Raw genomic sequence first — 25,807 nt, forward strand, 5'->3', positions numbered from 1 at the left:
GAGCTTGGGGCCGAGGGTCTGAAGCTCAAGGGAGAAACAATGGCGTTACCTGAGCTTGGGGCCGAGGGTCTGAAGCTCAAGGGAGAAACACTGGCGTTACCTGAGCTTGGGGCCGAGGGTCTGAAGCTCAAGGGAGAAACATTGGCGTTACCTGAGCTTGTGCCCGAGGGTCTGAACCTCAAGGGAGAAACACTGGCGTTACCTGAGCTTGGGGCCGAGGGTCTGAAGCTCAAGGGAGAAACACCGGCGTCACCTGAGCTTGGGGCCGAGGGTCTGAAGCTCAAGGGAGAAACACCTGCGTTACCTGAACTTGGGGCCGAGAGTCTGAACCTCAAGGGAGAAACACTGGCGTTACCGGAGCTTGGGGCTGAGGGTCTGAAGCTCAAGGGAGACATACCTGCGTTACCTGAGCTTGGGGCCGAGGGTCTGAAGCTCAAGGGAGAAACACTGGCGTTACCTGAGCTTGTGCCCGAGGGTCTGAACCTCAAGGGAGAAACACCGGCGTTACCTGAGCTTGGGGCCGAGGGTCTGAAGCTCAAGGGAGAAACACCGGCGTTACCTGAGCTTGGGGCCGAGGGTCTGAAGCTCAAGGGAGAACCACCGGCGTTACCTGAGCTTGGGGCCGAGGGTCTGAAGCTCAAGGGAGAAACACCTGCGTTACCTGAGCTTGGGGCCGAGGGTCTGAAGCTCAAGGGAGAAACACCGGCGTTACCTGAGCTTGGGGCCGAGGGTCTGAAGCTCAAGGGAGAAACACCTGCGTTACCTGAACTTGGGGCCGAGAGTCTGAACCTCAAGGGAGAAACACTGGCGTTACCGGAGCTTGGGGCTGAGGGTCTGAAGCTCAAGGGAGACATACCTGCGTTACCTGAGCTTGGGGCCGAGGGTCTGAAGCTCAAGGGAGAAACACTGGCGTTACCTGAGCTTGTGCCCGAGGGTCTGAACCTCAAGGGAGAAACACCGGCGTTACCTGAGCTTGGGGCCGAGGGTCTGAACCTCAAGGGAGAAACACCGGCGTTACCTGAGCTTGGGTCCGAGGGTCTGAAGCTCAAGGGAGAAACACTGGCGTTACCTGAGCTTGTGCCCGAGGGTCTGAACCTCAAGGGAGAAACACCTGCGTTACCTGAGCTTGGGGCCGAGGGTCTGAAGCTCAAGGGAGAAACACCGGCGTTACCTGAGCTTGGGGCCGAGGGTCTGAAGCTCAAGGGAGAAACACCTGCGTTACCTGAACTTGGGGCCGAGAGTCTGAACCTCAAGGGAGAGACACTGGCGTTACCTGAGCTTGTGCCCGAGGGTCTGAACCTCAAGGGAGAAACACCGGCGTTACCTGAGCTTGGGGCCGAGGGTCTGAACCTCAAGGGAGAAACACCGGCGTTACCTGAGCTTGGGTCCGAGGGTCTGAAGCTCAAGGGAGAAACACCGGCGTTACCTGAGCTTGTGCCCGAGGGTCTGAAGCTCAAGGGAGAAACACCGGCGTTACCTGAGCTTGGGGCTGAGGGTCTGAAGCTCAAGGGAGAAACACCGGCGTTACCTGAGCTTGGGGCCGAGGGTCTGAAGCTCAAGGGAGAAACACTGGCGTTACCTGAGCTTGGGGCCGAGGGTCTGAAGCTCAAGGGAGAAACACTGGCGTTACCTGAGCTTGGGGCCGAGGGTCTGAAGCTCAAGGGAGAAACACCGGCGTTACCTGAGCTTGTGCCCGAGGGTCTGAACCTCAAGGGAGAAACACCGGCGTTACCTGAGCTTGGGGCCGAGGGTCTGAAGCTCAAGGGAGAAACACCGGCGTTACCTGAGCTTGGGGCCGAGGGTCTGAAGCTCAAGGGAGAAACACCGGCGTTACCTGAGCTTGTGCCCGAGGGTCTGAAGCTCAAGGGAGAAACACCGGCGTTACCTGAGCTTGGGGCCGAGGGTCTGAAGCTCAAGGGAGAAACACCGGCGTTACCTGAGCTTGGGGCCGAGGGTCTGAAGCTCAAGGGAGAAACACTGGCGTTACCTGAGCTTGGGGCCGAGGGTCTGAAGCTCAAGGGAGAAACACCGGCGTTACCTGAGCTTGTGCCCGAGGGTCTGAACCTCAAGGGAGAAACACCGGCGTTACCTGAGCTTGGGGCCGAGGGTCTGAAGCTCAAGGGAGAAACACCGGCGTTACCTGAGCTTGGGGCCGAGGGTCTGAAGCTCAAGGGAGAAACACCGGCGTTACCTGAGCTTGGGGCCGAGGGTCTGAAGCTCAAGGGAGAAACACCGGCGTTACCTGAGCTTGTGCCCGAGGGTCTGAAGCTCAAGGGAGAAACACCGGCGTTACCTGAGCTTGTGCCCGAGGGTCTGAAGCTCAAGGGAGAAACACCGGCGTTACCTGAGCTTGGGGCCGAGGGTCTGAAGCTCAAGGGAGAAACACCGGCGTTACCTGAACTTGGGTCCGAGGGTCTGAAGCTCAAGGGAGAAACACCGGCGTTACCTGAGCTTGTGCCAGAGGGTCTGAAGCTCAAGGGAGAAACACCGGCGTTACCTGAGCTTGGGGCCGAGGGTCTGAAGCTCAAGGGAGAAACACCGGCGATACCTGAGCTTGGGTCCGAGGGTCTGAAGCTCAAGGGAGAAACACCGGCGTTACCTGAGCTTGGGGCCGAGGGTCTGAAGCTCAAGGGAGAAACACCGGCGTTACCTGAGCTTGTGCCCGAGGGTCTGAAGCTCAAGGGAGAAACACCGGCGTTACCTGAGCTTGGGGCCGAGGGTCTGAAGCTCAAGGGAGAAACACCGGCGTTACCTGAGCTTGGGGCCGAGGGTCTGAAGCTCAAGGGAGAAACACTGGCGTTACCTGAGCTTGGGGCCGAGGGTCTGAAGCTCAAGGGAGAAACACCGGCGTTACCTGAGCTTGTGCCCGAGGGTCTGAACCTCAAGGGAGAAACACCGGCGTTACCTGAGCTTGGGGCCGAGGGTCTGAAGCTCAAGGGAGAAACACCGGCGTTACCTGAGCTTGGGGCCGAGGGTCTGAAGCTCAAGGGAGAAACACCGGCGTTACCTGAGCTTGGGGCCGAGGGTCTGAAGCTCAAGGGAGAAACACCGGCGTTACCTGAGCTTGTGCCCGAGGGTCTGAAGCTCAAGGGAGAAACACCGGCGTTACCTGAGCTTGTGCCCGAGGGTCTGAAGCTCAAGGGAGAAACACCGGCGTTACCTGAGCTTGGGGCCGAGGGTCTGAAGCTCAAGGGAGAAACACCGGCGTTACCTGAACTTGGGTCCGAGGGTCTGAAGCTCAAGGGAGAAACACCGGCGTTACCTGAGCTTGTGCCAGAGGGTCTGAAGCTCAAGGGAGAAACACCGGCGTTACCTGAGCTTGGGGCCGAGGGTCTGAAGCTCAAGGGAGAAACACCGGCCATACCTGAGCTTGGGTCCGAGGGTCTGAAGCTCAAGGGAGAAACACCGGCGTTACCTGAGCTTGGGTCCGAGGGTCTGAAGCTCAAGGGAGAAACACCGGCGTTACCTGAGCTTGTGCCCGAGGGTCTGAACCCCGGGTCATGTGGGGCTCCTGTGGAGCTGCAGGTCATGGTGTTTTGTTGCTCATTTGAAGCAGGGTTTTCCTTCAAGCAGCAGGCGCTCTGCTTTACCGGGAAATGCTTTGTCTTCTGTTTCCCCCCTCCCCCCCACCGAGTCTCAGTGCAGGGCCTGTGCACCATTTATAATGCTGCCTCGAGACAGAGGATATCTAATAGGCCAAGGGCAATGCTTCTGTCCTGCAGGCAAGATGGCGCCTCATATTGGGGGACATGGAAGTTGGGGGAATAGGCATTCTGCCCTTCACTGCATACAGGCGTGTATGTGTTTATGTATGTCATTTTTAAAGTCATACTCAATTCTTGCTGCACTTGGATACTCTTGATCTACAACATGGAAGTTGAGGGCCAGAAAGGCACTCTCTGCTTGTGTGTCCTTCTGCATACATGCCTTTATATATTTATCTATGTCATTTGGGACACTTATTTTACATCCCTGCTCTGTCTGTGTAATATTTTCAATCGCATACTGGAACCCTACACGCTCCACTTTCACGGGCTAGGTATCTGTCATGCCTGCTTGTCAGATTGGCCTATTTTAATAATAGAATCAGGTGACTGGTACTGTGTTACCCTTTCTGCCTGCTCGGCAGCACATTCATATGGTCCTAGTATTGGTGTTACACCTTCTGCCTGCTCGGCAGTGTCTGCCTGCTCAGCAGCACATTGATATGGTCCTAGTATTAGTGTTACACCTTCTGCCTGCTCGGCAGTGGATTGCTATGGTCCTAGTACTGGTGTTACACCTTCTGCCTGCTCGGCAGTGTCTGCTTGCTCGGCAGTGGATTGAAATGGTCCTAGTACTGGTGTTACACCTTCTGCCTGCTCTGCAGTGTCTGCCTGCTCAGCAGTGGATTGATATGGTCCTAGCATTGGTGTTACACCTTCTGCCTGCTCTGCAGTGACTGCCTGCTCGGCAGTGGATTGATATGATCCTGGTGTTGGTTTGGTTATGCCTTCTGCCTGCTCGGCAGTGGATTGATATGGTCCTAGTATTGGTATTACACCTTCTGCCTGCTCGGCAGTGTCTGCTTGCTCGGCAGTGGATTGATATGGTCCTAGCATTGGTGTTACACCTTCTGCCTGCTCTGCAGTGACTGCCTGCTCGGCAGTGGATTGATATGATCCTAGTGTTGGTTTGGTTATGCCTTCTGCCTGCTTGGCAGCGGATTGATATGGTCCTAGTATTGGCGTTACACCTCCTGTCTGCTTGGCTGCGACTGCCTGTGGTTGCTATATTTGCTCTGAGCCCCATGATCCCATGCATGCTCTGCTCACGCACAATACACGCTGTAGACTTGACAATGTTAACATGATCAGAGGACCAATCAGGTCTTCATGCTGCTTGCATGCACTTGTTCTAGGGATGCTGGTTGGTATTTATATGCATGCAATGCTATCATATTCTCGTACCGTTTCAACATTTTGTTGTTGGGAGATCTGTGCTGGTTTCTTTGATTGTTGGTGACATTATGTATCCTTTGTTGAACGCTTAATCTGGCAGGGAAGTGGAGACTCGTAATTAACAGCACATTTTGCTCTTAGAAGCATTAAGGCGTCTTTCCACATAAGCGTCCCTTTTTAGATGTGGGAGGTTCTCAACCTTTTATTCATGTTCCAGGTAAGAAGTGCTGCAAGCACTGCACACAAAGGGTCATACATTCTCCTCTGGCCTTATGAGAGGGTCTTCCCGATCCCAGCCCTCTACCGTGACAGCAAAGTTCATATAATAGGCAAGGCTCGCTTCCCAGAGGTTTCTGTTCATGGCTGCACTCACTATCAGTCCTGTCAGCTAACATGGCACGGAGGGCATACATTCTCTTGATGAGTCTGGTGTCTGCTCACGCTAACAAAGGACCTTTCTTTGAGAGAGGAAGAGAGAGACAAGCTTTTCCAAGTGTCTAGCATCTGTATATGGCATAATTGCCCCCCATCTTAATTGATTCCTCTACCAGTCATTGTGTCAGTTTTCTGTCAATAAGAGTTCTGTTGGGTCCGAATGTCTTCTTCCTAAGTGGACAGTGTTTGTTTTACTTAAATCTCGGAGGGTTCCCACCTGCATGGTGAGTGGGTTTCTTCTTCCCTTCGTTTCCCAGACGGGTTCAGCGGGTATTCTCATGAATGGATCTATTACTGACTTTCACCTCCTCCTAGGTGCCTGGTACAGATCCTCTGGTTCATAAGGTCACGCGTTCTATTCATATTCTATCAAGGGGTGGACTGGGAACCAACACAGGCCCTGGAAGTAAGTTTCAAAGTGGTTCCTCTTTACACATTTTCAGCAAACCCAACCCCTTTCCCGATGGAAACACCGCACAAGAGAGGCCCAGTGTGCAGAGGCCTACCAGGAAATCTCCAGAGTTCCCTAGACGCCAGTCCAGCCCTGCTTCTCGGAAGAATATATTTTAGCAGCAGAGGGATGACAGATGTGATGTAGTGGTTTAACACATAGTTTACTCACAACTCGTGAAATAGGCTTCTGAAAAATAGCTTTAAACGTGCATATAGGAGCCTCCGGTCTAGACATAGATTGGCCAATCCCTCTCGCTATCGTGAGTGGGGCTTTAGATTCTATTAAAGACACACAGGTGCGTATTATCCCTCCCTCCCGGGTGTATAGTAGTGCTTTTCACACCTCGGTTATGCTGGAGGAGAGCATTGTATTTGCAAAGATTCTCAGAATGTTTTTCATGTCATCAGTGGGCTCTGCCTACTGGGACCCTATGACAATAAAACGAGTATTAAATGAGGAAGAGAGGATTAATGTGCCTTATCCTGTGTCAAGGAGCACATTGATCAACTCATAGTATGTATGTTGGCAAGAGAGATGCTATCATGGCTAGGGAGCGGGCCATAGATGAGTCTGCGCAAGTTGTCTTTTTCCTTGCAGTAACATAGCTACATGACTCCATCTTAATTAACTTTATTCCAATTTAGATTTCACAGAAAGTATGTTATTTCTCCTAACGGTTACACTTTTAATGGTAGGTACCCATTCTGTAGAATGTTACAAAGGATATTGCTGTTGGTAAGTTGCCTCAGTCACCTGTTTCTGTTGTCCAGGATATTTCTAATCCCGACGCAGAGGATCCTCTTGTGTGAAACATTCAAATACTTGGTTTCAATGTAATGCATCACATTTGGGAGAAATGGAAAGAGGACTTTCGGCTCAAATTCCCACTTTCCCTTGGGTTTGAATGTGTTTTACTCAGCATTCATGTAGGAGTCGCCTTACGTCTTAGTTACCTTTTGGATTAGGGCAGTTCATTTGTTATGGAAACCACCTTCACAAGGGTGAGTGTTGGAGTTTTTTTCTGGTGCACTCCCCATTTGGTTTGAATGATCACTCAAGGTCTATTTGAGTACACATTCTAATCCCTGTGACACAGTGGCTGCTATTTTCACTAGTTATCAGGGACAGGTAAACCTGGGGAAGTTCACTTCATCCCCTAGGGATGGAGTCTGCTAGTAGCCCACGACGTCTAAAATATTTCCCATTAAGGAGACTAACTTCCCATATTCAAAGGAAGGGTCGGTCATGCCTTGATCCCTTCAATAAAGCATTCAAGGAATACCCAAGGCGGCAGGGGGCAAGGCATTTAGTTGCAATATTTTTTCCGCTCAAGCAGGTTTGACATAAGTCTGGTCAGAAGCTGCAGGAAAGTATCTTCCTCCTCGGGGTGTGATTGGCTATGCCTTATGTCCACGGTTAGATCTTTTATCGTTATTTCTGCCGGGCATACGGATCACAGAATTTCTATATTGGATATCTGTGAGATTTTCCACAGGAGTGGCCAGACTCCACAGCATCCTTGCAGGTCTATGTGCTTCTGTTCATGCCAATTGCTATCGTTGCATAGACATGTATGCCACCTGCCTCCAGTGTGCAGCATTATTGTTACTATTTCCCCCCATATCAGGGCCCCTCAGGTCCTGCAATATATATATATATATATATATATATATATATAGAGAGAGAGAGAGAGAGAGAGAGAGAGAGAGAGAGAGAGAGAGAGAGAGAGAGATAGTAGCAATGGTCACCAACTGGTATTTGTAAGTCAGGTTATTGCTACTTGTGGTGTCTTCTGTACATGCCACCCGCTGGTTTCTTTCTTTTCTCTCAGGTTTCGAGGGAGGAGCGGCTGTCATGGTTCAAAGGCTTCTCTTGGTTTATCAGTAGAAAACGGGCTGTGGAAAGGCCTTGGGGAGTGTAGAAAGGACATTGGATGAGAAGAAGTGACCCGGGTGCTGGGCCACCTCTTTGCTTGAATCCTTAATGTGGGGATTGTTTCAAGTAAATGCTATTGTTCCAAGAGCTAAAGAGGAAGGACGAGAGACTGACAACACACACATTCATCTATTGGTTCTGGCTGTGATTGGCTGGGTCAGAGGTCATGAACCCAGCAGTTCACAGAGCCACGTTTCATGTTATCAGAAACTGCTTAATTTCATTTTGAAAGTTTTCTTTAAATGTAAAACATTTGCTTTGTGGCTGGACGAGTAGATATATACGTGAGATGAATGCATAATGCTTGCCTCTGTGTCTTTAATAGAATCTAAACTCCCACTAATGATAGTGATTGGGATTAGCCATTATTAGTGTCAGTCATCCGTAAGCAAGGACATTCAGGCCACCTAGCTAGCGGGTGTCCAGAGTCATGGTCAGGGCTTTAAGTGTGCCGGGGCTGGCTGGGTCCGAGCCCGGCAGGCTCATAAATCTCGTTCTTAGGCGGGGCCCTGCCAGGGCACACTAATTTCCCCTGGCAGCTCCAGCTGCTAGAGGGCAAGGCTTATTTTTCTAAAGCCTGAAGCTGTCGCTCATGTGTGAGAGCTTCAGCCTTGAGAAAAACATGTCTTTCATCCATAATAGTGGTGCCGCCGCTGCGAGTCATCCCTTCAAGCAAGAGATGCCCGTGGACCGGCGCCACCAATATGGAGAGAAATGTGAGGCGCTGGAAGCAGAGGCCTTGTTTTCTAAATCCTGATGCTCCCGCGAATGAGCGAGAGCATCAGGATTTTGAAAAAAAGGCCTTTGCTTCCAGCGGCCTCACCCTCTCAGCCTTAAAGGTGGTGCTGCCCCTCTGCAGCTGGTGGGGGGCAGCGCCACCATTAAGGCTGAAAAGGCGAGGTGCTGTCCCCTGCCAGGCAAGCCTTTAGAAAAAAAATGCATAAATCAGCACCCTCTCCCGCCATGGGGAGAGGGTGCTGATCTCTACAAAAGGCTGCCTGGGAGGGGTGCAGTAGCCCATTGAGCTGGGGCTCATCAAGGGGCGTGGCCTAACTGGCCAGCAGGCAACCCTCACCATTAGACCACGCCCCCTTGATGAACCCCGACTCATTTTTCAGTCCCACTTAAGGCACTGGTCATGGTGCACAAGCTTTGCGGGGCTGTTTGAGTCCGGGTCTACCCCCCTGCTCTCGCTCCACAGCCACAAAGCTGTGGACCAGAGCGAACCGCAGTGCGATTGTCCAGGTGGTACCCAATCAGTTGATCAATCGGTCAATCAAGTATATCCATACTTCGGGCTGCTGCAGTCACTCATGTAGGGGATATATATAGGCTTAGCAGGTAGTGGACACATGGAGCAGTAGGCAGGTAAGAGCAGGCTCTGCTGCAATGCTCCAGAGCTGGGCCGCGCAGCATTGAGCAGCAGCAATGCCTGGAGACAGATCCAGCAATCCCCCTACTCCTCACACTCTTTGCAATACATTAGCTGAAATAGCAGGTGGGGCAGCCTGGCGCCACAATACGCACCAGCAACGAGGAGCTAAAGAGAAGAGTCCTGATGTTACTGCTCACTGATAGTGCACAGGTATGCACCACACGTCCCATGCGCAAAGCAACGGCAGCATGCAGCGTACAGAACACTGCATGGCAGAGGGCATCTGGGGTCTATAACGCAGCGTGTCTTTGGGGTGTGAAGTTGGGCCTCAGAGTCTGTACTGGTCTGTCGTGTGGCTTGCTCATGCAGTCTGACCTTGAGGCAGTGCTCAGGGTGGGGTGCTTGGGTCAGAAAAGCATAAAGACGGTGTGTTGAGAAGATGTGGTTGTGTCACAGTATGTGTGGGCTGTGAGAGAATTAAGGTCCTTGGTTAAAATTCCTTAACTTTAGCCCCTTAGGATTATGGGATCATCCATCCCAAGATGGTGAGGATTCAACTCAACAGTGATTGGCTAAGGGACAACCTCTGAGGATTTGGAATCTTCACCATCATCATCATCATCCCTGGAAATCCACAAGGTAGGTCACTGCTTAGAATTTCTGAGCACAGAAGACCTGAGTTAAGTGAAAATTTGGAGTGAGACCATTTCTTATGTAATAGACTAGGATTTTGAAAAAACAATGAGCACAGACTGAACTGTATATATTATAATTATTTTCGCTAAGCTCTGAAACAGCATTTTCCTTCTTCTTTAAAAAAGACAATTAGAGTACTGTGATCTTAGCAATCACTGTCTGCGAGTTGCGTCCAGTGAAGACAGATCTTCTACGGCTTCAGCTCTGAAACCAACACGACAGGAGCTGTTATGCGCACGTGCCGACATTCGAGCAAGGGACCCAGCGTAGTGACTACGCGCATGATGTGAACAGAGGAAAGCGCCGAGCGTCATTGGTAACGGCATGCAGAAGGGATAGAGAAAAAGTGGTATGCACTGGGAGCACGGTGAAAGAACTCTTTTTAGCCACTGGGAGCGTGGTGGAAGAACTGTTGAGTTTTAGCCGCTGGGAACGCGGTGGAAGAACTGTTGAGTTCTAGGCACTGGGAGCGCGGTGGAAGAACTGTTGGGTTTTAGGCACTGGGAGCGCGGTGGAAGAACTGTTGGGTTTTAGCCGCTGGGAGCGCGGTGGAAGAACTGTTGAGTTCTAGGCACTGGGAGCGCGGTGGAAGAACTGTTGGGTTTTAGGCACTGGGAGCGCGGTGGAAGAACTGTTGGGTTTTAGGTGCTGGGAGCACGGTGTAAGAAATGTTGGGTTTTAGGCGCTGGGAGCACAGTGAAAGAAATCTTGAGTTTTAGGCACTGTTTAGTTTAGTTTATTATTTGTATAGCGCCGCCTGGCCCTGGGGCATCCAGGCGCTTGGCATGGTTACAAAGTAGCCAAGATATTGCATGGTAAGTAGGTAAACAATACGTCACAACATTATAAAATAGTTGCTGATGATATACACAATTATGACATATTTACAAGATTGGAAGTTTGTACAGTTTATGCAGGCAGTAATTACAGTAAGTACATGTGTGCAGTAATAGGTTGGTGTTCTAGGCTTCTTTGGCCAGTAGCCAGGTTTTGGCACTGTCTCTGAATCTATGAAAGGAAGGTTCGGATCTGATATTGGCTGGTAGAGAGTTCCAAAGTTTAGTGGCAAGCACAGGGAAGCTTGTGCCGCCTGCTTTTTGGAGCTTAAATGTAGGGATAGTTAGGCAGTGTGTTTGGGCTGATCTAGTTGGACGTGATGAGGTGTGGTGCGTGAAGATGTCCGAGAGCTATCTAGGTGCTTGGTTGGATAAACATTTGTGAGTGAGAGTGTTTTATATTCGATTCTCTGAGGTATGGATAGCCATTGACAGTCGCGTCTTGTATCAGAGATGTGCTTGTGTTTGGGTATGTTCAAAGCTGCTCTTAGTGCGTTATTCTGGATAACTTGCTTCTTGTTGATGTTCTTTTGGCTAGTACCCAAATAGAGGATGTTGCAGTAGTCGACTTTGGAGAGTACTAATGCTCTGGCTAGGGTGGTGCAGTTGGAGGTCGAGAGTTAAGGTCTGCTGGCGTTGATGAGCTTACATGTGTAAGCGGAGGCGCATGAGATGGAGTTTATTTGTCTTGTCGGTGTAAGGGAGGAATCAAGGTAGATCCCAAGAGTTTTGATGCTGTTGGAGACAGTAATGTTGTCACCGTCAATGGTGAAAGTCTGGTAAAGTTTGTCGAGCTTATTGAGTCTGGATTGGGAGCCTAGGAGCAGAAGCTCGGTCTTGTCGTCGTTGAGGCAAAGGCCGTGTTTGGCCATCCATTCTTGGATAATGGAATAGATGTTGTTGAGTACTATGTTGTCGGTCGCGTAGTCGCCTGTTAGTGGGATGAGTATTTGAGTGTCATCTACGTAATTCGTGTCGATGACACCCAAATGGTCCAATATGTCGAAGAGGGGTTTAGTGAACACGTTGTAGAGAGTGGAGGAAACGCAGGAGCCCTGGGGGACGCCACATGTAACTGGGGCTGTTTCGGCAGAGGTTGACGGGGCAAAGACCCTCATGGATCTGTTGTTCAGAAAGGACAGAATCCAGGCATTGGCCTTGTCTGAGTATTTGGCTGCTGAGGCTAGATGTTTACAGAGAATATCCTGATTTACCAAGTCAAAGGCAGCAGACAGGTCTAGGAGGAGAAGAAGTGCTAGTTTGCCGTTGTCTTTGAGGTTGTCCATTTGTGTCTTGAGATCGATCAGGGCTGTCTCAGTGCCGTGTTTGGGGCGGAAGCCTGATTGTCTTAGTCCTAGTAGGTTATTTTTATCTAGGTGGTTCTGGATCTGCAGGTAGGCAGCTTGGTCAAGGATTTTTAGGATGAAGGGCACAGTAGTAATTGGTCTGTAATTCGTGGGGACGCTGGGGTCTAGCGTGGGTTTCCTGAGTAGAGGTAGAACCCAGGAGGCCTTTAGGTTATTAGGTACTATGCTGGATGTAAAGGATGAGTTAATAAGAGATGTGAATAACGGGGCAAGATGTTTGGCCGCATCTTTGATAACTGGCGCAGGGCAGATGTTGCCTTGGCATTTGGAGGGTTTCAATGAGTTAATTATGTCTTCAACCTCTTTGGTGGTGGTGGTGGAAAATTTGAATAGGTTATTTCCGTCCATGGGTGAAGTGTAGGTGGGAGAAATTGGATTGTCAGCGAAGGTGAGACTTTCTTTCTTTGATTCAATTTTGGCTTGTAGCATAGCAATTTTGCCAAGGAGTGCTTATGTGACAAGGATTTATGTTTGTTTATTTGTTTGTTTGTTTTATTTGTAATGCGCGCCAGACCCAAGGGTAACCGGGCGCAGTGAGGAGAATATGCAAAGCTTACAAGGTTATATAAAATGACAGTGTTACATAAAATTACCATATTACAAAATATACAGTGGTAGAGGGATAAATATGTACAGTCTTAACAGGAGGTAGATCAGATCAAGAGATTGAGGAATTGCTATACAGTAAGGCAGTCAGTTATGTACAGTGTTAGTATGAATATTTACACATGTGGTATATCTTAGTAATGCATATATACCTTCAGATGAAGTAACGTGATACAAGTATCTAGCAGTACATTACATATTTTTGTCATTGAGGTGTTTAATAAGATTCGATCTGAAGTGTGAAAAAGATGGTTGGTCAAATGCGCGGGGAGCTCAAAGATATCAAGAGAAGTCACCACATGAGCATGGGAATCATTGTGTGAAAATAGACTTGAGCGCGGGTTGCGCAGTTATTTTTTTAAAAAAGCTAAGAGGACAGTAGCATTAAGCAAAATCACAAGTAGAGTGTTGAGGCAATTCTCAGAAAGTGAGCAACTTGGGAGCAAGCAGCAAGCCAGTCAGTGTTCTTTCTGAAGACACACAGAAGGAATGTATCAAGCAGACTTTAAGCAATTAGCAAAGGCAGCCAGGTAAAGGGGATGGAAGGAGTCGAGAATATATCAGTAGGATACCAGATTGAACTCTAATGACGTGTTTGTGCTTTTGCAGATTCAGCAAATTCCAGGAGCAATTCTCCAGAGAACAGAGACCAGTCAACGTGGGTAGAGCTGAAGTCTGGAAGTGTTTAGTCCAATTGCCCTTTCACCGCGGGGGTGTCTTGTTTGAAGCAGATTAATCTGGACAGCTCAGAAGGGGTCAGTGAGTAGACCTTCAATCTCTGCAGGCCAGGTAAGCAGGGACCTTACAATGATAGCTTGGCCTCAGAGCCTGCCAACAGTGTGACCTTGTAGCCTGTGGCCCAGCTTCGAAGCCTGTACTGCAACCTAAGGGCCTGTAGTATGACACTGAGGCTGTTAGTATGGTCCGAGACTTTACTGCAACCCTTAAGTATGTAGTGTGGCCTGAGAGTCTGCACTGCAAGCCAAGGGTAGTGTGGCTTTCAGGCCTGTCACTTGGCTTCAGAGTCTACATCAGAGCTCAAAGGTCTGTTATCTGGCCCCAGAACCTGCACAGCCGACTTTGGGGGGTGTAGCTTCACATCAGAGCTTGGGTTGCAGCCTACAGGTATGTAGTGTGGGCGTGAGGTTTGTGGCTTGGCATCAGACCTTGGATTGCAGGCTAGGGGTCTGTAGTGTGGGCTTGGGGCTTGGGGCCTGGCATCAGAGCTTGGAGTACAGCCTAGATGTCTGTAGTGTGGGCTTGGGGCTTGTAGTGCAGCCTAGAAGAAGTCTGTAGTGTGGGCTTGGGGCTTGTAGTGCAGCCTAGAAGTCTGTAGTGGGGGCTTGGGGCTTGTAGCTTGGCATCAGAGCTTGGATTGCAGCCTAGAGGTCTGTAGTGTGGGATTGGGGCTTGTAGTGCAGCCTAGAAGTCTGTAGTGTGGGCTTGGGGCTTGTAGCTTGACGTCAGAGCTTGGATTGCAGCCTAGATGTATGTAGTGTGGCCTTGGGGCTTGTAGTGCAGCCTAGAAGTAGTCTGTAGTGTGGGCTTGGGGCTTGTAGTGCAGCCTAGAAGTCTGTAGCGTGGGCTTGTAGCTTGGCATCAGAGCTTGGATTGCAGCCTAGAGGTCTGTAGTGTGGGATTTGGGCTTGTAGTGCAGCCTAGAAGTCTGTAGTGTGGGCCTGGGGATTGTAGCTTGGTATCAGAGCTTGGATTTCAGCCTAAAAGTCTGTAGTGTGGGCTTGGGGCTTGTAGTGCAGCCTAGAATCTGTAGTGTGGGCTTGGGGCGTGTAGCTTGGCATCAGAGCTTGAATTGCAGCCTAGAGGTCTGTAGTGTGGGCTTGGGGCTTGTAGCTTGACGTCAGAGCTTGGATTGCAGCCTAGATGTATGTAGTGTGGCCTTGGGGCTTGTAGTGCAGCCTAGAAGTAGTCTGTAGTGTGGGCTTGGGGCTTGTAGTGCAGCCTAGAAGTCTGTAGCGTGGGCTTGGGGCTTGTAGCTTGGCATCAGAGCTTGGATTGCAGCCTAGAGGTCTGTAGTGTGGGATTGGGGCTTGTAGTGCAGCCTAGAAGTCTGTAGTGTGGGCCTGGGGATTGTAGCTTGGTATCAGAGCTTGGATTTCAGCCTAAAAGTCTGTACTGTGGGCTTGGGGCTTGTAGTGCAGCCTAGAATCTGTAGTGTGGGCTTGGGGCGTGTAGCTTGGCATCAGAGCTTGAATTGCAGCCTAGAGGTCTGTAGTGTGGGCTTGGGGCTTGTAGTGCAGCCTAGAAGACTGTAGTGTGGGCTTGGGGCTTGTAGTGCAGCCTAGAAGTCTGTAGTGTGGGATTGGGGCTTGTAGTGCAGCCTAGAAGTCTGTAGTGTGGGCTTGGGGCTTGTAGCTTGGCATCAGAGCTTGGATTGCAGCCTAGAGGTCTGTAGTGTGGGCTTGGGGCTTGTAGTGCAGCCTAGAAGACTGTAGTGTAGGTTTGGGGCTTGTAGCTTGGCATCAGAGCTTGGATTGCAGCCTAGAAGTCTGTAGTGTGGGCTTGGGGCTTGTAGCTTGGCACCAGAGCTTGGATTGCAGCCTAGATGTATGTAGTGTGGCCTTGTGGCTTGTAGTGCAGCCTAGAAGACTGTAGTGTGGGCTTGTGGCTTGTAGTGCAGCCTAGAAGTCTGTAGTGTGGGATTGGGGCTTGTAGCTTGGCATCAGAGCTTGGATTGCAGCCTAGAGGTCTGTGGTGTGGGCTTGGGGCTTGTAGTGCAGCCTAGAAGACTGTAGTGTGGGCTTGTGGCTTGTAGTGCAGCCTAGAAGTCTGTAGTGTGGGATTGGGGCTTGTAGTGCAGCCTAGAAGTCTTTAGTGTGGGCTTTGGGCTTGTAGCTTGGCATCAGAGCTTGGATTGCAGCCTAGAGGTCTGTAGTGTGGGCTTGGGGCTTGTAGTGCAGCCTAGAAGTCTGTAGTGTAGGTTTGGGGCTTGTAGCTTGGCATCAGAGCTTGGATTGCAGCCTAGAAGTCTGTAGTGTGGGCTTGGGGCTTGTAACTTGGCACCAGAGCTTGGATTGCAGCCTAGATGTATGTAGTGTGGCCTTGTGGCTTGTAGACTGGCATCAGAGCTTGGATTGCAGCCTTAGGGACTGTAATGTGGGCCTGCGGCTTGTAGCTTGGCATCAGAGCTTGGGCTGCAGCCTAGGGGTCTGCAGTGTGTGATTGGAGCCTGTTGCTCAGCCTCACAGCCTGTACTGCAGCCCAAGGTCTTATTGTATGACGTCATATGCTGCATCTCAGCCGAAGGGGCTTTACTGAAGCCCAAGGGTCTGCATTGTGGCATGGCAGCCGGTACTGCAATCTAAGGGTCTGTCGTATGATCTTGTGGCTTGTCACCCACAGCAAGGCCTGTTGTGTGGCTTCAGAACCCAAAGTGTAGCTTTGGGGTCTGTTGCTTGGTCTTGGATCCCGCACTGCCTGCTAAGGCCTGTAGTTTAGCCTCCAAGCTTGTTCAGCAGGTTAAGGCCTCAGGACTTGAAGAGCGTTTTGAATTGTGAGCTGCATGGATAACACGTACCTGTGTGAGCTGCCGGTTCTGAAGGTACACGTTGGCTGCATTGAAATAGGCCAGTGCATAGTGTGGGTCGACTGCAATGGCTGCCTGATAGTCCTTCATAGCGTCGGGCCGCTTTCCCTGGAAATGGTGGATGACGCCACGGTTGGTCAACAGCTCCGCTGTGGTGGTCAGCTGCAAAGTAAAGAATCATGTCTTAGACGGTAAGAATGGGCAAGGCCATGTCTCTAGTTACACAAAGATTTGCTCTGCTTCACATCTGTAGATGGCGCTGTGCCAAGGATAGTCTCCTCAGGTCAGTGCTTTCAGTGGAGCAAGTGTTTGAAGTTGGCAGCTCTAAAAAAGAGGGTGTGGCCTAAGTTCAAGGTGGGGGGGTCGAGAGAGAGGGTCGATAGTGGGAGCCAAGGTAGAGGGGCGGGGTGCACTGGTGCGCTGTCTCCTTTGTGTTCTTAATCACTGGCTGCGACCCCCACTGGGGGAGGGATTACGCTCGGTGATTAAGAAACAAAAGCAGTGGTAACATAGCGTACAGAGATGCGCAAACCAACTGAGATTCGATCAAAAATCAGAAAAGGACGACTAGAGGTAAGTAGCGGCTTGCTAATTATATCACCGAAATCTGGTCAACATGTAAAATTAGCAGAACAGTTTCCAAGTTAGAAATAAGATTAACCATGATGCTCAGGAAAGTTACTCTACTCTTGAACTAAAAAAATAGCGAGATACAAACGCCTCACTTTGTATGGCAAGAATTTGTATGAACAAAATCGCTCGTACATAGTTACAGCACTATAATATACAGAGTGATATACTTACAGGCTCAATATTTACTGTCCCTTCGAGAACTGTGAGGATTGAATTGGGAACCCTAAGCCTCATTTCCTCGTAATAAAGTCGGAAGGAACAATCTAACCAAAGAGAAGAACCTAACCAGAATGTATTATTAAAAAGGTATTTGATGCTACAGAGGTAAGCGTAAATTGCATTGAAAAGTGCCTCAGGAAAGAGGGGCGAATGAGATGGATCCGATAAAACTGAGCTAGCGATCTAAAACAGATTAACATGCATCATTATAGATGCTAAAGTTGGAGTGGATAAGTTGAAACCCATCCAGAGAAGCTTCCTATTTATTTGGATTTTCTCGAAGCCTGCACCCATTAACTATATCAGGTCAATTCTACATCTGATAGCAGTTTAACAGTCTACTGACTGTCAATAGTGAACAGAGCAATTATAGCCCATACTATTGTGTTTTCTACCAACAGTTCCCATGAGTAAAGCTAAGGCAAGACACGATCTGATCTCCACTATGGTCCAGTGACCATCAATATTTCTCCTGAAGAATGTTCCAAAATTGAATAGCGAACAGAAACATGTTGAGCCACATTTTGTATAATATTATGTACTACAATGTGTAGATAATAGATATATATATTGTCATTCCTGATGAGAATTAGAGTTTTTCTATTGTTTCGTGATCTATTAACTTTCCTTCAGGTATCTCGAGCTCTATTAATAGGGAGAAGAAAGTCATAGACTATTTTTTATAATAGTTTGTATCTGTATAAATATAATTATGTATGATTTATTGTTGTTGTTTCTATAAATTGTTTATAATGAAATGGATATATCTTCTTAATTTGAGTTTGATTCTTGTTGAACTGTTGAATAATCTAACTACCTTTATAATTGCTTGAGGCCTAGACTCACGTCATGCAGTGGTTGAGTAAGGACCCATGTACAGACATGTAACCCTTTAGGGGCAGGCTTAAGTTAGTGGCATGCAATATTGATAAATAGCACGTGAGCTCAGGGTGCTTGTGATCAGACTGCAATAGTCCTTGCAATGCAAACACACCCCTTCCTCTTGGTCTGAACACGGGTCCGGAAGTGTGCCACCCCTGTTGCCGTGCCTCTGTGCTTCGCTGTATCTTCACATCGTGCGAAAACATCCGTCCTGCCCCTTCTAGGCACATGGACAAGCCATCCCAGGAGGGATCAGGAATCCAGGATGTGATCAGCGTCCCGCGATCACGTGATCATCTTCATAGAGGAGGCGGGATTCAAACAGGACATGCAATCCAGACACAGGTGTTTGTAATGAAGAAAAAGGGACACCCTTCGAGAAAACAGACTAACAAATGATTTCCTTTGATATTTTTTCTCTTTTTTCACACGCTCCGTGAATGATAATCTGTGCAACAATGGGTTCTCTACTAACACTGCACTTACTTAATACCATCATCTGATGTCAGCCTTTTGGTATTTGTTTTAATCTGCCAGTACTTTACATTTTCAGTCTGATAATGGTGTATTGGTTTTATAGTGCAGAGCACATTTCCCTGTGTTGTGAAGAAAGGTGCAGAGAGTGTGAAGTGCCGGCGGGACAGGCTGCTCTGCAGCCCTGCAGCCCTGTGCTGGGCTCGCCCTAGAAACATGACTGCACAGCCCTTCAGCTGTCACCTGGCGTGCCATGTGCCCTGTGTACGCCTCAGAGGCGGCCCTGGCACCCATGCTCCCCCAGCCCCCAGAGCTGATGCAGGCAACAGTGTCCTGCGCATCCTTTGGGCCTGCAGAACAAGCTCACAGTCCAGTCTACTCAGAAGGGGAGGCTAACAGCACCCAGGTGCACGTCAATTCAAAGTGCTCCAGAACAAGCCATGAAGACATTACTGTGCAGAGAATGCTTCCAAGAAACCCACACATATCCACAACCCGATTCAACTTGCAAATAAAAATATATTAAAAGGCCAATCCTTTAGATATTTTGCCAGAGACAAAGCAGCAGTGGGTCGGCGTATTAGAAAAGTACCATTTTAAAGCATCATTTCTTTTTTCCAAGCAAACAAATAAGGAAGCAAATGAACTAGGAAAGTGAAAAAGTCAAAAGCAAGTGGAAAAGCAGATTTCTTTCGATATTGACAGAGATCTCAAAGCTGCTGAAATGTGCGCACAGACATTTCAACACTGTGGGGGGGGGGGGGGGGGTACAGAAAAGTGCATTGGGGCTATCCTGGGGGAAGCTGCACAGATAAAGCGCCTACATGGACACGAGACGCTGCACAAATGCGAGCACGCCTCTTTCTACCACACAAGCTTCCAGACACCCGCAAAGGGAAAGTGCAGGCCCCCACCTCACCTGCAGGGCGGCGCTGATGTCCTGAAGAGCAGAAAAGGCATCCCCCATCTGAAGGCAGAGCACGGCCCGCCCCTCGAAGGCCAGATGAGACTTGGGCTCAATGTCCAGGGCAACTGTGAACTGGTTCCAGGCTCTCTGCAACTTTCCCAGGCTCTGAGAGAAGGGTAGAGAGAGAGAGAGAGAGAGATGAAGAGGGTCCTGCACACCTGGAACTGATCTCTCAGCAGGGGGTGGGTGATTACACTATGGTCAGGATAAGGAACAAGTTACTTACCTGTAACTGTTGTTCTCCAGCATGGGTCTGGCATGGATTCACATGCTCATGAATATTCCCCGTCGTCAGGCTGGGAATCCTCGGTAAAGAAAAAACCAGTATCAGTTTCGTTTCTGATCTGTCTTTCGTAGTAATAACCAATCACTGGTCTCTGCGTCATACTGACCACAGCCAATGACTGCCCTCTACCTAAGCACCGCCTCTGGCAGCCATCTTCAGATTTGGAAGCACGTGAAGTGGCAGTATGACCAAGTGAAGAGCCGCAGAGGGGTAGGCGGGAGGGTTCGCATGTGAATCCATGCCAGACCCATGCTGGAGAACAACAGTTACAGGTAAGTAACTTGTTCCTTCTCCAGCATGGGGTCTGGCATGGATTCACATGCTCATGAATAAAGAATACATAGCAGTACACACATGCACAACCACGGGAGGTGGCAAAGGCTCAACATTAAGCATCACATCAACTCAACATTAAGCATCTTACCTCCTCACCAGGCTCACCTCAGGCGAACAGGTTGCGCAGCACTGCTTGGCCGACCCTGGACTCCTCCCTGGAATCCCGGTCGACGCAGTAGAATTTCGTGAAGGTGTGCGTCGACCTCCACGTAGCAGCCCTGCATATGTCCAGCAGGGGCACACCAGATAGGAACGCCGTGGTAGCTGCGATCGCTCTGGTGGAATGGGCTCTCGGACGGCCAGGCAGCGGTCGGTTTGCCAACCGGTGACAGTACATGATACAGCCGGAGAGCCATCTGGAGATGGAAGCCTTCGAGAGAGCCTTCCCCTGATTGACAGGTCCAAAGTTCACAAAGAGTTGTGACGTCTTCCGAAAACCTTTCGTGCGGTCCACGTAGAACTTCAGCGCTCTAGCTACATCCAGCGAGTGCAAAGTCCTCTCAGCCGGCGACGAAGGCGACGGGAAGAACACAGGTAACACCAAGGGTTCGTTGAGATGAAAGTCCGACGGTACCTTGGGCATGAAGGAGGGGTGCGTCCTGAGCACTACCCTCGTGTCGTGGAAAGTCAAGTACGGTGCCTTGCAGGAAAGGGCCTGGATCTCTCCCACTCGTCGTGCGGAGGTGATGGCCACGAGAAAAGCTGTTTTCCACGATAGAAACTTCAACGGGGCCGAGTGCAGAGGCTCGAACGGAGGTCCCATGAGTTTGGTCAGTACCACGTTGAGCTCCCACGCCGGGGCCGGAGCCTTCACCGGCGGGAACGATCTGAACAGTCCCTTCATGAACTCTTTCACCAGACGATGAGACCACAAGGACGTCCGGCCCGTGGTTCTGGTGTATCGGGAGATCGCAGCAAGATGAATCTTGATGGACGCGTGTGCCAGACCAGCTTTGGCCAGCGTCAGCAGGTACGGCAGCACTTGGGGAGCCGTAATCCGTAGAGGGTTAATCTTCTGTGCGTGGCACCAGACAGAGAACCTCTTCCATTTGTGTCCGTAGCATTTAAGAGTCGAGGACGCCCTGGCCTTTGCAAGAACCTCTCTGCAGTCGGCCGGTATGTCGTATCCTCCAAACTCTAGCGCTGCAGGAGCCAGGCCTGCAAGTTCAGCGACTTCGGGTCGTGGTGGAGGATGGCGCCTCCTTCCCTGGAGAGTAGATCCGCGTCCGCCGGCAGCTTGATTGGCGGGGACGCCGACAAGTCCAGAAGGTCCGGGAACCATATCTGCCTCGGCCACGCAGGTGCGACGAGGATCATCCTGCACCGTGACCTCTTGAGCTGGTTGACGAGCCGGATTAGCAGAGGCAAGGGAGGGAACGCGTAGAGGAACAGGCCCTCCCAGGGGAACGAGAAAGCATCGCCCATGCTCCTCGTCTGGGGAAACCTGCTGGCGAACCTCCGGCACTTGGTGTTCGTCGCCGTCGCGAACAGGTCGATCTGGGGTGTGCCCCACCGTCGGAAGAGGCGATCCACCAGATCCTGCCGTAGTTCCCACTCGTGGCACGAGCGCAGCTCCCTGCTGAGTGAGTCGGCGATGGTGTTTTTTATCCCTGCCAGATGAAACGGCACCAGAAGAATCCCTTGGGCGACAGCCCAATGCCACAGGTCCTGCGCCTCCTTGGACAGCGCTGGGGACCTGGTTCCGCCCTGTTTCCTGATGTAAAACATGGTGGTGGTGTTGTCGGTGAAGATCCTCACCACCTTGCCCTTGAGGGACGGAAGGAAGGACCTGAGGGCCCAAAACACTGCACGGAGCTCCAGGACGTTGATATGCAGGGACTTCTCCGTCGGGAGCCAGAGTCCCCTTGCGTGCAGATTTTCGGTGTGCGCTCCCCACCCTTCTAGGGAGGCATCCGTGGTCACAGTCACCTGGTGGGCTGGGGTCTGGAAGTCCATGCCCGCCGTCAGATGCGCGCGGGTGCCCCACCACCGTATCGCTCGTCGGAAACTCTCGTCGAGCTTGATCCTTTCCTCGAAGCTGCCCGTCGTCTGGATCCAGCGCGCATCCAGGAACTCTTGCAACGGGCGCATCCGGAGCCTGCACATGGGAATGAGGTAGATGCAGGAAGACATCATCCCGAGGAGGGACTTGATGGACCTCACCTTGGCCGCGTCGGCCACCAACATCCGTTGCACCTTGCCCAAGATGGTCCTGGTCCTCTCCTCCGACGGGGAGGCCAGAAGGGACACTGTGTCGAGCCTCGCTCCCAGAAACAGTGCGACTTGCGCGGGCACCAGGTGGGATTTGGCGTAGTTCACGGAGAATCCCAGGTCCGTGAGGAGTTGGACGGTCCTTGCCGTGTGGACCACGGCGAGCTCCCTCGTCTTGGCGCGGATGAGCCAGTCGTCCAGGTAGGGGTAGACGTGAATCCCCTCGCGGCGCAGCTGCGCCGCCACCGGTGCGAGGCACTTGGTGAAAACCCTGGGTGCCGACCGCAGTCCGAAGGGAAGGGCTTTGAACTGGTAATGACGCCCTTGGACCACGAATCTGAGGAATTTTCGGTGCCCCTTTAGGATGGGAATGTGGAAGTAGGCATCCTCCAAATCCAACGACGATAGGAAGTCTCCTTCCTCCAGCTGACCCAGGACGTGCTGGAGGGTGACCATCCGGAACTTCTGCGCCTTGATGAACTTGTTCAGGCGTCGCAGGTCCAGGATGGGGCGCCATCCTCCCGTCTTCTTCTTCACGAGGAAGTAACGCGAGTAGACTCCGGAGCCCCGAAGCCTCTTTGGGACGAGTTCGATGGCGCCCTTCCTGAGCATCGCCTTTACCTCCAGGAGAAGTTGAGGGACGTGAAGTTCTTTCCTGGCCACGGGGGGGACGCGCGGGCACCTTCTTTGAAACTCGAGCGCGTGGCCCCGGGCCAGGGCGTCCAGCACCCAACGGTCGGTGGAGATGGACTCCCACACGCTGACGAAGCCCGCCAGCCGGCCTCCCACCGGGGTGCTTCGGTGGGGGCCCGACCCCACGGCCGGTTCAATCCTGCTTGGACGCGGCCTTGCCGCCTTGGCCTCCTTGGCGACGACGGCGGGGGCCGCCAGACTTGCCTCGTCCTCTGTAGGCCTCTTGCGACGACGAGCGGGCCGCTTGACGGTAGGAAGCGAAACCGCCGCCGGAACCTTTGGAGGCGCCCTTGCCTCCGCCGCTCCGAAAGGGCGTCCGCCGTTGCTGCAGCACTCCAAGGGCCCGGGCCGTCTCAGTATCCGCCTTGATGGCCTGAAGGGAATCGTCCACTGTCTTCCCAAACAGGTTGTTCCCGTCGAAGGGCATGTCCAGGACCCTGTTCTGGACGTCCTGCCGAAAGTCCGTAGCCTTGAGCCATCCGCGACGTCGAAGGCAAACGCCGTTGCCCATCTGGCGGAACCCAGTGTCGGCGATGTCCGTCGCCACGGTGATGGCGTGGTCCGAGGCCACCTCACCTTCCTGCAGGATCTCAAGGGCCTCCGCCCTCTTGTCGTCCGGCAGAAAATCCAGCAGGGGAGCTATCTTGTACCAGAGTTCCCTGTCGTAGCGGGCCACGATAGCCAAGGCGTTGGCCGCTTTAATCGTCGTCGCCGCCGACGAGATGACTCTGCGTCCCATGGCATCCAATTTCTTTCCCTCGCCGTCCGGCGGGGAAGTCGACGTGGAGGCCGCACCCCCCCCCGCTTTCTTCCTGGCTGCCGCGGAGACGACGGAGTCCGGGGTAGGCTGCGCCCGGAGGCATAGGGGGGCCGAGTCCGGGACCCGGTACTTTTTCTCGTACCGGTCTCTTTTCGCTGGCGTCGTGGAAGGGTTCTTGAGGAGGGAAAGGCCCTCATCCCAAATGTCGTCCAACAGAGGCACTGCGAGGACCGTCTTCCTCTTGGTCTCGCGCCGTTGGTAAAGGAAGCCTTCCTTTTTCTTCTCCTCAGGGCAGAGTTGGAAAAGCTCGGATGCCCTGGCGATCATTGAGTGGAACGATCCAATCTCGTCGGGCGGAGAAGCCCTGGGGGGAGGCGACGACGGAAAATCCTCGTCGTATGCCTCGTCGTCCGTACCCGTCGCTGCCGTGTCAGTCCCCGTATCATCCCCTCGGGTGGACGGGGAGGAGGGCTGGACGGGGCGCGATGGTTGAAAAGGAGGCGGTGGATGGATCCTTCTTTTCTTGGTAGGGGGAACACCAGAAGGTCCCGGTTCTGGATCCCCCGACGGGAGAGGTTCCTCCGTCGGTAACGGTAGTCTCGTCCTTATCTCGGAGCATAAGGACTGTATAGCCAACAAAATGGCCGCTGAGTTGTCTTGCGGCGCTGGCAGAGGGGAATCCGACGGGCGAGCAGGGGCCCCGTCGGTATCCTCGACGATGTCGTCGTCGTCACCTGCGTCGGGGCCCATTCCGACGGGCTGGTCTTGTTCCACGCCTAGGCCGTGGCTTAAGACCTCGATCAGTTCCTCTTCTGAGGTTGAGGCCGAATCTACGACGACGCCCTGCCCCCCCTTCTTCCCCACGGAGGGTTTCACGGGGGTCCTATCGATGGGCACGAAAGAAGACTCCCTCCGAGGAGGCAGGGAGATTCTGGGCCCCGAGGCCGCCACCACTGGTGCAGCCTCCACAGGCTGGGCCAGGGCCGCCGCGACCGTTTCGATAGAGGGCTTGGTCGAATGGATCAAGGCCTTCACCACCTTAGGTGCGCTCACCGCCTTATCCTTGAGGGAGGGGGCACTGCCACGCTCCTCCTCTGCCTTAGAGCTCGACCGGGGTCTCTCCAGGAGCTTCGCCGGGTGCTCGGCCTTCCTCTTACCCGACCCAGAGCGTTGGCTCGTGGTTGATGGTGCCGGGGAGGGTGCGCCCTGCCTGGCGCCCGTAGAGCCCGACCGTTCGGCGCTCCCGGTGCCAGCGGACTCGCGGTGCTTGGCCTTATGTTGGGCCCCCGTCGCCGGGGCGCCCTCAAAGGTCTTAGAAGACCGCTCAGATTTCTTCTTCTTCTCGCCAGACGGGCTCTTACCCTCCAGCCAGCTGGCGAGACGTTGATGGCGGTCCTTCATGGACCGTTCCGACATGTTGCCGCAAAACGCACAGTCCTTCTCCACGTGCGTCTTGTCCCCATGAAGGCAGTAAAGGCAGAAAGAGTGTTCGTCCTCCTTGAAGACGTTCTGCAGCTGGCATCCAGGGCAGGCCCTGAACAGCTTTCCGGGCGTCGAGCTTCCCTTCTCCTGGGCCATCTCCGAGACCGGGCCTGAGAAGCTTCTGGAGTCCTCCGAAGTGTAGCTCGACGAAATCTTCACCCTTGAGGGGCACAGATGAATCCGACACGGGTCCCCGTTGATCGGATGTAGGATCGGTGGAGCTTGAGGCTCTTTTGACCGAAAGAATCGAAGTTTTTGTGAAAAAGCGCGAAAAAATAGCACTAACGCTCGAGAGCAATAGCACGAGGATCCCAACACATGAACGTGCGGTAAAAATCTGAAGATGGCTGCCAGAGGCGGTGCTTAGGTAGAGGGCAGTCATTGGCTGTGGTCAGTATGACGCAGAGACCAGTGATTGGTTATTACTACGAAAGACAGATCAGAAACGAAACTGATACTGGTTTTTTCTTTACCGAGGATTCCCAGCCTGACGACGGGGAATATTCATGAGCATGTGAATCCATGCCAGACCCCATGCTGGAGAACACAAGATCATTTTCTGGAATGGCCACGTGAACAGAACGCTTAACACTGGTTCTCAAGGATAAGGAAACGTGACTTGTTACCCAAGTTCTGCAACAAGGAAACTCGTTAAATGCACTCAATATCCCGGCTC

The 25,807-nt window shown here is 52.0% G+C and overlaps 1 protein-coding gene across 1 annotated transcript in view; it reads right to left on the minus strand.

Moving 5' to 3' along the window:
- TTC6 (tetratricopeptide repeat domain 6) overlaps positions 1-25,807 on the minus strand; it is a 1,171,050-nt gene that overhangs the window by 363,112 nt on the left and 782,131 nt on the right. Inside the window, exons 26-27 of the mRNA XM_069638410.1 lie at positions 19,316-19,468; positions 16,180-16,350 (exon numbers count right to left, since the gene is read on the minus strand). Of these exons, the coding sequence (XP_069494511.1) occupies positions 16,180-16,350; positions 19,316-19,468 (324 nt within the window). The remainder of the gene's footprint in view (positions 1-16,179; positions 16,351-19,315; positions 19,469-25,807) is intronic.

This window comes from Ambystoma mexicanum, chromosome 14 (genome assembly GCF_040938575.1).
Source record: "Ambystoma mexicanum isolate Mex_15411 chromosome 14, UKY_AmexF1_1, whole genome shotgun sequence".
Classification (NCBI taxonomy): Eukaryota; Metazoa; Chordata; class Amphibia; order Caudata; family Ambystomatidae; genus Ambystoma; species Ambystoma mexicanum.